Consider the following 12,600-nt stretch of genomic DNA (forward strand, 5'->3'; position numbering starts at 1 on the left):
TCTCTACTCTCTCTCTCTCTTCCTCTGTCTCTCCCTCTCCTCTCTAAAAAATGAATGAATAAATAAATAAATAAAATAGTGCGCTTTGCTGATTTGGAATATGGATGAATGGATGCTTTAACCCGGTCAGGGGAATCTATGAAGATTCTGCAGCAAACGTGATGCCTGAGGGCAGACTCACTGGAAACATTTCTCCTTAAGAAATAAACCAGAGAAAGATGCTAATTATCAGTGCTTCTGCTCAGCAGGGTCCCGGAGGCCCCACCTGGCATAGGAACTAGAACGGAGGGAACAAAGCTGTCCTTTTCCAGAAGGTCCACAGAAATGCTAGACTCCAGCAAGTGGCTGGCACCGGGCAGTCCAGAGGAATCAACAGTTTTCTTAGGTACCAGCACTTCCTGGTGATGGTTGGGAATAGGAAACAGTTACAAACACAAAACGGCCGCTCCTGATCGGAGCACACTTACAAGGCACCTGAGCGTCTCCATCAAAAGTTGTGCAAAAGCTTTTGGAGGAAACAGTGCAGCTCCACAGAGGGACAGAAAGACGTCCGGAACAAGTGAAAGGCTAGACTCTTCACGCACCAGACAGCCCAACACTCTCCTGGTTAATCTGGGACAGTGCCTGTCAGAGTCCAGACGGGGACAAGCTGACAGAGAGGAATAAACGGTCAAATAAAGCCAACCTGGGGGAACGAGGAGGAGGAGATACACAGACTTCCAAGGACGCACAGCAAACTGGGATGTGGAGGTAGGGGTTAACGAGAGGCCAGCACTGTGGACGGACGGCTTTGAGAGTGGACAGATGGCTTTGTGTTCTCCTAGAAGCAGGAGGACAGCCAAGCCGTGTTGTCAGACCTGCGGAGTGCTGGCTCCTCGCTGGGGAGGGCACACACGGGTTCTGCACATGAGAATCTCCCCCCCCCCCCCAGTTGTTCTGACTCAAATGCAGCCTGGTTTCCGTGCTGGGCAAGGCCCTCTGGCTCCTGCTCTTGTTTCCCTTATCAAGTCAGACCAGCTGGATGCTCCGGGCCCTCCAGTGGGAACCCCTGCAGGACCTGCGTCATCCCAGATGCTGAGAAGGTTGAGCTGTGCACGCTGGGGTTCATCATGGAATTTGACTGGGCGTCCGCGGGGCAGGCACCAGGGCTCCCCAATCACACAAGAGGCTCTGGTCTTGCTTGTCTGATGCGTTTGTACGTTTTCATTCTTTGGGGTTTAGTGGACTGCAGCTTGTCTATAACCTCACTATTTAAAATGCAGCAGAAGTCTGTTCCTACTGTTGACCTTATCGCTACAGAAAACCCAGGGAATTCTCTAAGGAGGGGAGGACACACTTGAGGGGTCTCCTGGAACCCTCGGGCACCAGGCGAGTGCATGGGTAAGGGTGTCCAGTGCTGCATGGTCCTCACTTGTCCTTTCCCCTGGGCATGTGGCCAGATCGGCCTGAGTCGGGCTTCCTCCTTCTGGGCATACAGAGGGGGCCGATTTCAGGACTCCCATCCAGGGCACCGCCTTTCCCCATGAGCAGAGCGGATGGCTTCCCTCCCTACCCAGCAGCCCCCCAGTGGACAGGAGCTGGGCGTTCCTGAGACGCCCGTCTGGGTGCAGCATTTCTGTGCACGGGGGAGCTGGTGATCCTGCCCTGGGCATCTGCTCAGAGATGCTGCTGGCCCTCCCCTGGACGCAGTCACAGCGTGGAGAGTTCCGTCTGAAAAGTGAAGGCTCGGGTTGCTGAGTCATAGATCCCTCGCCGCTGCCGCCAGCACAGCTGCACGGAGTCCTGGGGGAGCTGCGGTCCACCCAGTCACCAGGAGAACCGGGGAGGGGCGCACAGACCAGCAGGGCTGGAGGACACAAACATTTCTTTTGTGAGTGCGCAGAGACTCTGCTGTTTCCGGGTGGGCTGAGGTCGTTTTTTTCTGCACAGGATTATTCCAGCTGAATTGGCTTCTATATTTAGGAAGCATTCCTATCAGGCCAGGGGAGTTGACAACAGAGGACTGTGTCATCTCAGAGTGCAGACGCTCACGCAGGCGGACGCAGGGGCCATCTGTGCCCGGGCGCCTGCCTTTGGGAGGGGCTTCTCTCAGAGCCGCGGTTCTCGTCCTCAACGCAGTGTTTCTTTGAGGGCGTGCACCGTGCTGGAGCTGGTTCTGGCAGCCGCGGGGGTAGGGTGGGTGCTGGGCCACGATGGCACTTAGCGCTGGGCATGGCGGGCACCTGGACCACGGTGCAGCAGGAGGCCCCACTGGCCCCCGGCCCCTGGTGGGTGGGGAGATGGGTGGGACAGCCAGGGCCTTGCTTCCTCTTCAGAACCAGACCTGTTTGCGCTCAAGTCTTCGTCACCCACCTGCCCTGTGGGTGTGGCGCTGTCCTCTGTCCTCTATTTCAAACTTCCTCAAGAATCACAGTTGGTCCATCGACATCACTCTTTTCTCAACAACACTCCTGTGTTTTTTAGGGAAATTGCATCTTATTAACTGATTTCCAACAGTTTTTTTTTTTTTAAAGAGGCTGTGGTTATTGCACCGTGCCTCGGTTTCCCCTGTTGTACAGAGAAAACGAGGCTGGCAGGGAGGTGGTGAGGGCACCGTGAGCAAGACGGCAATGAAGGAGCAGCCTGGCTCTGACCGGGTGGTGAGCGGGAGTCGCTGGAACACGAGCTGGGGGGTATATGCCCAACCTGGCCTTTGACTCGGCCGCTGGTTCACACGTGCGGGACACCCAGAACCAGTGCCGGCGAACGTTTTCTTTCCTTTGACACCCTGGCCAGAGTCGGAGATGGGAGGGTACTCCCCACCGGTCTAAGGCTTTGGACAGTCCAGCGCTGAAATGCTGCCTTTGTTCCCGGGGATGCTGTGGGACAAAGTTAACCTGCCAGGGGTGGGGGGTGGAAGTTGATGCCTAGAGGCCTGGGCTGCTTTTCCTCTGAAGGGACACTCCTCCGCCAAGAACACTCCCCTGGTCCCCAATGTCCACTGTTTACTGCCAAGCTGAGACCCAGTCTTCTGCGGCGATGGGGGAGGGAAGGGACTCAGAACGAGACGGACCCGGGGCTCCCTCCGCTCTGCACTCAGGCCCCCCAAACAAGTGATCAAAGGGCTTGTGAGTTTGGGTGGAATGACCTCTCATTGAGAAGAGCTGACATCTGGGCAGGTTCGCGAGGGTTTCACATGCTGGAGCTCCTGCCTGTGTGGAGCACGGACCACAGGTTTGCGGTCAGCGGACTTAACCTTTCAGAGTTTTATTCAAAAGCAAAACTGGCTGGTGCTGTGTGTGCCCCGGGCTTGGGGTGGGAGGAAGATGAGACCTGAGGAACTTCCAGCGGCGATTAACAGAGAGAGTTCGAGGTGGTGATGCTGGGACAGCAAGGTCGCAGCTCTGAGGGCTTCACTGGGCCCCCCACTGACATTCAGCCATTCAGCAGCTGACCACTGAGCACCCACGCTGGCCCCTGTGGGGGTGCAAGGAGTGACCACCCCAGCTGTGTAGAGGCTGACCCACCGGAGGGCTCCGCATCTGCCCAGAGCCCCAGAGAATGGCCTGGGGGCTGGCAAGTGGTGTTCATCCTGTCCCAGTGGGACCCAGAATCTGTGGACGCCCCTTTAAGAGGGCTTCTTAATTTCTCTACCACCTTTTAAATCTTCCCAATCTCAAATTAGCACCTACAGTCTTTGCTCCAGGAAGCAGGTCTGGCTTCCTCCTGGATGTCTGTCACTTCCTTCCCAGCAGCCTTGCGCGAGGGCCCAGTTCTCCCACACTTGTGCCGGCACTTAGCGTAGTCAGCCTATCGCTCTAGCCATCCATCCTGGCTGGCCGGTGGGCCGTGGTGTCCCCTGTGGTTCACCTTCGTTTCCCTGGTGACTGGTGATGTAGACACTTTCGCTCATGTGCTGTTTATTTCCTGCATACTTGCTTGGTGACGGGTCCTTCAAATGTTTTGCTAATTTTTAAAATTGGGTTGTTTGTCTTTTTTTTTTTTTTCATTTTTCCGAAGCTGGAAATGGGGAGGCAGTCAGACTCCTGCATGCACCCGACCGGGATCCACCCGGCATGCCCACCAGGGGGCGATGCTCTGCCCATCTGGGGCGTCACTCTGTTGCAACCAGAGCCACTCTAGCGCCCGAGGCAGAGGCCACAGAGCCATCCTCAGTGTCCGGGCCATCTTTGCTCCAATGGAGCCTCGGCTGCGGGAGGGGATGAGAGAGACAGAGAGGAAGGAGAAGGGGAGGGGTGGAGAAGCAGATGGGCACTTCTCCTGTGTGCCCTGGCTGGGAATCAAACCCGGGACCCCTGCATGCCAGGCTGACGCTCTACCACTGAGCCAACTGGCCAGGGCCTGTTTGTCTTTTTATTATTGAATTTTGAGAGTTTTAAGACATATATCTATGGATTCTGGTGACCGATCCTTTAGCGGTCACTTTACACCCGCGGAAGCATCATTTCCCAAGCAGCTGGTCTTCCTGGGGTGACCACTAACCCCTTGTGTCTGAATTACAAGGCTGAGGCTGGTTCTCGGGAGTGAGTTCCTAGGGTCCGTAGCGGTCGTGTGAGCTTCGTTGTTCCAAAACTGCCCGCAGGAGAGAGTGTGGCATCCTGAACTGGGTGGTCTCATATGCAATCCTGAGTACGTGTCCTGGTTTCCTGAAGAGCCGAGTTAGGAGTAAAAGCCTCTGAATTTCGGGCACAGCTGTGCTCTCTCCGCGTGCTCTGACCCAGCCAGTCCCCTCTGTGCTGCACTTGGGACCACCTCGTCCCATCACTGACGCCCCCCCCCAACCAGCCTCTTTCACCCATAAACCCAATCGGACCAGGCACTGTCCACAGCACAGTTCATAACAGAGGCAGACAACCTCCCTGCAGTGTCTGACAGAGACCGTGCATCACTAACCCTGACAGCGTCCCCTGAGTTTCACTCATGAGCCGTTGTCCTGAGAGGTTGTCCCGGGCACCCACCGTTGCCACCGGGCCCGCCACACTCCCGTCAATGAATGAAACGCACACCTTAAATTTGGGTCCCAGTCTCTCGTTCCAAGGGGGCGAAGAGTAACTGCTCTTGTGTGTGGGGTCCCTGCCAGGGGGCACTCCTGCCCTCTAGGGGGTGGCCTGCAGTCAGGCCAGCATCCTCAGGGCAGGTGAGAGGCGAGTCTGGCCCCCACCGGTCCCCGCTCACCCCTGAGCTCAGGCCCCGGGCAGCTGCTCACCCAGATGTGGTTTCCCTCCAGGTGAGTGAGAACATGTAGCAGACAGCAGGGAGGTGACCCCAGCCCCACCTCGGCGTGGACAGCCCAGCCCAGACAGGCGGCCCCGCCTCAGCGCCCCGTGAGCCACCCTCACCATGTCCAAGAAGGGCACGGGCAGCCGGAGCAAGGGGGACAGGGCCGAGGTCCTCGCCGCACTGCAGGCCGCTAATGAGGAGCTGCGGGCCAAACTCACCGACATCCAGATTGAGCTGCAGCAGGAGAAGAGCAAGGTGGGTCCTAGGCTGCCGACCCGCGGGTGTAAGTCCCCATAGGTCCCTGTCCCTGTCCCTCCCGTCCTACCCTGGCCCCTGTCCTTCCCACTGCTTACCTTCCTGGTCCCCCCGGGTCAGCCCAGAGTGGGGTGTAGCCAGGTCTCGGTGGAAGTGTCCACCTAGTCAGTCCTGGGTCCCTAGGGCCTCTCCAGGCAGCTGGAAGGACAGGCAGACCTGGGGCGGGAGCAGCGGGCAGGCACCGTGAGCACTCCCACCCAGAGGTGCACATGGAGACACAGGCCCAGGCCCCATGGGAACAGCCCAGCTGTCAGCACAAGTGACAACATCAGCAAGTGGAACAACGTCCTTCAAACGATGCCCTTACCCCCTGGGGGGTTTGGAGTGGCATTGCACCCAAATACACCGGGTCCAGCATGGCCCCGCGGCTGGTTGAAGGCAACAGCCAGCCCTGGGCATAGAGCTGACAGGCGTGAGGAAGGCTGGGCTTGTGCTGACCGGGGACCCAGGTGAGGGGCTGGTCAGAGGGGCAGGCTCCGCTCAACACCGTCCCATTGGCTCCTACGGCCCTCCTCGCTCCATGACTTCTGTCCCTCCTCTCCCATGGCCCCTGCAGAGAGGAGAGGGTTGGGGAGGGGTGAGGCCCAGGGGAAGGTCCCAGGCTGCGGACTGGTGCTTGTCAGTCTCCCGGATGTCTCTCCCAGGAGGCCTGGCCGTGGAGGGGAACCAGATTATCTGGGACCACGTGCTTTTCTGAGTCGCCTGACCTCCTGGTTGAGCCCCAGGAAGAGTGACGTTTGGTGACACGTGAAGCTTACGCAGAATTCAGAGTTCAATGTCTGCAAACAAAGTCGTCAGGCACAGAGCTGAGCCGGGACCCCCGGGGCCACCGAGCCCGAAGCAGGAGACCCTATCGCCTCAGGTCTCCTGCTCTGTGCAAGGGGATAGTTAGACACCTGCTGGCGTCAGTGCCTGGGAGGGTGCTCTCTCAGGGCCCAGAGATAGGGCAGGGACCAGAAGGTGGCTCTCAGGGTGGCCGAACGCTGCTCAGGGAGTTGGGGAAGTCATGTCAGCACCTCTCTGTGCCAGGAGGTCACAGAGCCACCAGGAGGCCCAGACATGCTGCCTGGCCGGGGCACGGGGAGGAGGCACAGACCGCAGGTGGCCTGGGGTGCCAAGCTGTCCACACGTGTCTTAGGGGCTCATGGGCGTTGGCGTCTTTTGTCCCGACCAGGCGGTCACCGCTGAGGCCCGCCTATGACATCAGTCCAGATTCTAGATGAAAATAAAACATTCAGTAAACACCTGAGTGTTTCCAAAAGTCTAGATATCGACGTCATCTAGAAAGATGGCGTGGCTGCTCGGCGTGATGTCCCCGGTTGCTGAGAATGCCGTAGAAGGTAAGCGTGACACTGGTTGTTGGGGCAAAGGGCAGGAGGAACCCCTGCTCCCCAGAGGCTGGGTCCGGGGACGTCCTGCCCGCCCTCCTCACAGGTTCCTTGGAGAGGTGACGGAACCTGTGGCCGGCTGGTCCCTGCAGAGCAGTGGAGCAGACCGCGGGGCCCCAGGGGGTCTAGATCTGACCTTCCAGCCCGGTTCTCTCTCCTGCGGCCCCTCTGTGGGCGCGGAGACACGCCCCCTCCCCACCTGCCGGGAGGCTCCACCCCCGTGTTGTTTGCCAGCCGCGCTGGGTCGGTCGAGTCCGAGTCCGTGCTGAGGCCCGCGCGGCATCCCCGGTGTCTTGCAGGTGAGCCGGGTGGAGCGGGAGAAGAACCAGGAGCTGCGGCAGGTGCGGGAGCACGAGCAGCACCGGAACGCCGTCCTGCTGACCGAGCTCAAGAGCAAGCTGCACGAGGAGAAGATGAAGGAGCTGCAGGCCGTGCGCGAGGCGCTGCTGCGGCAGCACGAGGCCGAGCTGCTGCGCGTCGTCAAGATCAAGGACAACGAGAACCAGCGGCTGCAGGCGCTGCTGCACGCTGTGCGCGACAGCGGCCCCGACAAGGTCCGCACTGTGCTGCTGTCCGAGGCCAAGGAGGAGGCCAAGAAGGGGTTCGAGGTGGAGAAGGTGAAGATGCAGCAGGAGATCTCGGAGCTCAAGGGGGCCAAGCGGCAGGTGGAGGAGGCGCTGACCGTGGTCATGCAGGCCGACAAGATCAAGGCGGCCGAGATCCGCAGTGTCTACCACCTGCATCAGGAGGAGATCTCCCGCATCAAGAAGGAGTGTGAGCGGGACATCCGCCGGCTGGTACGTGGGCTGCGGGTGGGGGCCGGGCGGTGTGCGGCCTCATCTCCTTAACCGAACGGAGGCTGATACGGAGCCAGTGGCTCCCCGTGGTCCCCTCCCCATTGGTGTGGACTCCCCAACCCCAGAGGCAGCTACGGGGAAACTCTTGCAGCTGATTCTTCTGGTATTTGTTCTAAATTCTCAAAAACATGCTTCAACTTCCAGTTCCTGAGTCCTCAGTCTCAACCTCTCCTCTGCCCCTACTCTCCCTAAGTTACACTGACCAGGTCTCCACAGGGACACATGAGCACCCAGAATGGGGAACAGAGAGGACTTCTTTTTTTTTTTTTTTTTGTATTTTTCTGAAGCTGGAAACGGGGAGAGACAGTTAGACAGACTCCCGCATGCGCCCGACCGGGATCCACCTGGCACGCCCACCAGGGGCGATGCTCTGCCCACCATGGGGCGATGCTCTGCCCCTTCGGGGCGTCGCTCTGCCGCGACCAGAGCCACTCTAGCGCCTAGGGCAGAGGCCAAGGAGCCATCCCCAGCGCCCGGGCCATCTATGCTCCAATGGAGCCTTGGCTGCGGGAGGGGAAGAGAGAGACAGAGAGGAAGGAGGGGTGGGGGTGGAGAAGCAAATGGGCGCTTCTCCTATGTGCCCTGGTCGGGAATCGAACCTGGGTCCGCTGCATGCCAGGCCGATGCTCTACCGCTGAGCCAACCGGCCAGGGCCGAGAGGACTTCTATGAGGGGCCGTTTACAAAGGGTATGGCAGAGTCTCTGGGGGACCCACTGGGGCTGTGACAGCTGGGGCAGCAGGTCACCATGGCCAGGGCCCTGGGGTAGGAGGCTAGCACAGGGGGGCTCAGCCCAGCCACAGAGCACAGGAAAAAATGCCCCCCCCGAGGCTGGGGGCAGACAGGGGCCCAGGGAGGGCATGGGAAGGGCTCACAGGGTGGTGCAGCTCATCCTGGGTTAAATGTATATTTCCTATGGGCATTCTTATCGCTATGGAAACATTATTCACCCAAGTCCCAAGACCCACAGTGCCCCAAGCTTATATGACCTTCCTTGTACATTTCATTTGCTCAGTTTGCTAAGTGCCTCTCACCAATTCACCCTTGAATTTCCAACAGAAGGGTCAACCTCTCACTGGCCGGAAACGTAGATTCTGTCCGGGAACCTTGTCTAGAGACGCCCCCTTTCTGGAGCCCTGTCTCTCCAGGCACTGCTGGAAAAGCAGACAGAAACCTGCTTCCTTTCCTGCCTGTCTAGCCCCTCCCCCCAGTTTCCCTTATAGAACCTACCACCTACCATCATTTGGGGGACTCTAGTTGTCATTTTGACGCTCTTTCCCCCCACCATCCCTCGAAACCACCCTGGAGAAGCCAGGTGGTGCCCAGGGCTGTTTCTGGCCAAATTTTCACTCGAAGTGGAAGGGAAGGAGTGAATTCGTTCCTCTGCCTGCCTGGCCCGGTGTCCTCTGTCAGCTCAGCCCGGTCCCTGTCCCCAGCCGCGTCTCACTGGTGACGGCTCTGAGGATGAGGCTGTGCAGGCATGGAAGGGGTGTCACCCTAGACCCAGAGGCAGGGGGCACACCTGTGCCGTGTCATCATCGAATCTCAGGGCGATGTTTGTCTTGTGTACCCAGTGGCTGCACATTTAGTGTGTTTCCTGAGATCATGCCCAGACGGTCGCTAAAATTCTATAAAATCTGGGAAGTGCAGGCAAAACCAATTTCCGCTTTCTCATAAAAGCCTGTGATGTGTATGTAGTAGTACTCCCTCCTTACCCCGTTGCCCAGGCGACAACTAGTCAAAGTGGAATATTAGCCACCAGCAGTCACATCAGAAGGTTGCTGCTGGCAGGTATGGCTGGCCCGCCTGTCAAGTCCTTGTTTTCAAGGGAGACTGGCTGCAGGTGAGCGTTGGGCGGTGGGTGTGCATCCTCCGTCCAGTGGAGCCTTGCCCAGTCTGCGTGGCGGTTGTCTGCAGAAACGGCCTCAGCACAGGAGGGGGCGGTGGTGCCCATGGCTCCTGGGCACGCCTGCCGTTTCTCCTCAAAATCTCTGGTGGCCACTCCCAGCCTCCGCCAGACCCTTTCCTGCTTATCTGCTGGAGCAGGTGTGTATCTACCTGCACCTGGAGGCACTCGGTGGTGATGCTGCCCATGTTGGGGGGGGTCTCGGCACTGTGGGGCAGTGGTCCCTTGTATGTATGTGCTTTGTGACCAGGGGTGCTTGTACATGCAGGTTCCCAGGCTTCGCCCGGAAGCTCTGGTCTGTGCCTCTGAGCTGAGCGTACTCTGTGCCGGGGGGAGTTCCGGTGTGTGTGCGGGCACCTTCTCCCTTCAGTCAGGACCATCCTGCTGGCCCAGTGTCCTCCGCACACCCTCTCTAAGGACCCATCATCCCAAAGACTTCCTTCCGCTTCAAGCCACCTTCTGCAGCTGGGGGTAGGAGACACAGGAGAGACTCGTGGTGATGAGGAGGGGGTGCAGGGTGAGGGCCTGGAAACAAAATTGAAGTGGCTGAGGACAAGGAGGTGGACCGTCCATGCGGTCCTTGCTCAGCAGTCCAGCAAGCCCCGATCCCACAGAGCTGAGAGCACAGGGGACAGAGCAAGGGGGTGGGAGCTGTCAGAGGCTCTGCTTCACGGAGGCAACCAGATCAACGGACGCACAAGAAGGGCCTGTGTCAGCCATGGAGAGACTTCTGGTGACCTAGCCCTCAGGTCACACAGATGCGTGTGTCCCTTTGAGCACCACTCCAACTGTGTCCCGCCCTGGCCAGGGAGCTCGGCTTGGTTACTGCTGAGTGCCCCTGGGCGTCCTCTTGTGCTGGGTGACCTCCACCCAACATCAAAGAGGTTCTTCTTCCTCCAAACACCTCTGTGATCCAACCAGTGGGTGAAGGGGCTCTGGCAGCTTTTAAGGGCTACGACTCGAGAAGGACCCTGGCCCAGGCTGCGGCTGCCCCCGAGGAGGATGCCAAGACAACACCGATGTGATTCTGGAAGGACCACAAGACCCGTGACTGTGCCAGGAACCTTGACTGAGCTTGGGGGGATGTCACCAATGAGCGTGTGAACGGCCCCGGGAAGAAGCCGTCCAAGAGGCTCCTCCGTGCCATAGAGGATGTGCCAGGGCCAAGCGGGTGCAGAGCTGGCGAGCTGCGGTGGACAAGGCGACACAGGAGCTCCCCTGGGCGGTTTCCGAGGAGCCCACGGTTGAGGAGTTGTTGGAGTGGAGAGAGAGGGAAACCACAGGAGAAGAAAGAGCGGAAGCCTCCCCAAGAAAACCCACAGTGAAGGGCTTAGCCGAAGCTTCTGCTGACCTCAGTCAGCTCCTTAAAAAGTTTGGAAGCTTGGCCCTGGCCGGTTGGCTCAGTGGTAGAGCATCAGCCTGGTGTGCAGGAGTCCCGGGTTTGATTCCCGGCCAGGGCACACAGGAGAGGCGCCCATCTGCTTCTCCACCCCCACCCCTCCTTCTTCTCTGTCTCTCTCTTCCCCTCCCGCAGCCGAGGCTCCATTGGAGCAAAAAGATGGCCTGGGCGCTGGGGATGGCTCCTTGGCCTCTGCCTCAGGCGCTAGAGTGGCTCTGGTTGCAACAGAGCGACACCCCGGATGGGCAGAGCATCGCCCCCTGGTGGGCGTGCCGGGTGGATCCCAGTCGGGCGCATGCGGGAGTCTGTCTGACTGCCTCCCTGTTTCCAGCTTTAGAAAAGTACAAAAAAGAAAAAAAAGTTTGGAAGCTTAGGACCCCAACCCTGAAAGGCAGGGATGTTCATGGCACGCCATCTGCCTACAAGCAGTTCTACGATGAGAAGAGAAACAAGCCTAGCGAAGCCACTACTGACGTGTTTCTGTGAAGAGTGGGTCCTTCAGCAGACGTTGCAGGAGGAGGCCTTGTTGTCACAGGAGATGGCGGCAGCTCCGTGGGTGGTATGGCCCCTGGGGACTTCCCAGTGGGACTGGACGTGGAGGTGGACGTTGGTGATCCGAATCTTGCCTCAAGTAGGGCCTCAGCTAGTGTGTGTGTTTGCATCTCAGTTTTTAACAAAAAAAAATTTTTTAATTAAAATTTTAAAATAGGAAAATTATAGGCAGCTCACAAAAATGAAGGGATATTCTAAAATGAAGGTGAAGTGATTTAAAAAAACTGAAGCATTTGATTTGTTTTAAATTAAACAAGATCATTAGAAAAGCGAACAAGTCAAAAAAAGTTGTTTGATTATGTAAATGAGATACAAAACCAACTTTTATTTCTTTTTTTTTTTAAATTTAATTTTGTCATATTTATTTTGTTTACCATAAAAGCATGCTTGGACTTTATATTTTTTTCTTTAATATTTGACTTAATTATTATAACATATTTCTCAGAAATTTATATATAGTGCACCTACAATTATTTGTAGGATTTTTAAATGCTCCCCGACTTCAAAAAGTTTGAGAACCACTGCCCTAAGGTAACCCAGAATGCTAGTGAAATAAAGTAGAGATAAAACCCATCACTCTTGCCCTGGCTGGGTAGTTGGTTAGAGCCTTGTTCCCATATGCCAAGATCACAGGTTCTATCCCTGGTCAGAGCACATACAGGAATCAGCCAATGGATACATCGGGTAGTCAATGCTTTTATACCTACCGCCCACTTTTGTATCTCTGTTAGTAGTAAAATTTTCTAACCGTCCACCAGTTCCACAGTAATGGTGATTTATAAAGTAGGGAAGTAATTTTTACTTTATAAAATTTATAAAGCAGAGTTACAGCACCAACTTTTATTTCATTGGTGAAAATGCACTGTACCAAAAGCTGATGGGCCCTAGCTGGTTGGCTCAGTGGTAGAGCATTGGCCCGGCATATGGAAGTCCCGGGTTCGATTCCCGGCCAGGGCACACAGGA

The 12,600-nt window shown here is 57.2% G+C and overlaps 1 protein-coding gene across 1 annotated transcript in view; it reads left to right on the forward strand.

The window, feature by feature from the left end:
• The window catches only part of JAKMIP3 (Janus kinase and microtubule interacting protein 3), a 50,536-nt gene that overhangs the window by 9,588 nt on the left and 28,348 nt on the right, over nucleotides 1-12,600 (forward strand). Inside the window, exons 2-3 of the mRNA XM_066239642.1 lie at nucleotides 5,228-5,475; nucleotides 7,223-7,720. Of these exons, the coding sequence (XP_066095739.1) occupies nucleotides 5,341-5,475; nucleotides 7,223-7,720 (633 nt within the window). The 5' untranslated portion in view covers nucleotides 5,228-5,340. The remainder of the gene's footprint in view (nucleotides 1-5,227; nucleotides 5,476-7,222; nucleotides 7,721-12,600) is intronic.

Source organism: Saccopteryx bilineata, chromosome 7 (genome assembly GCF_036850765.1).
Source record: "Saccopteryx bilineata isolate mSacBil1 chromosome 7, mSacBil1_pri_phased_curated, whole genome shotgun sequence".
NCBI lineage: Eukaryota > Metazoa > Chordata > Mammalia > Chiroptera > Emballonuridae > Saccopteryx > Saccopteryx bilineata.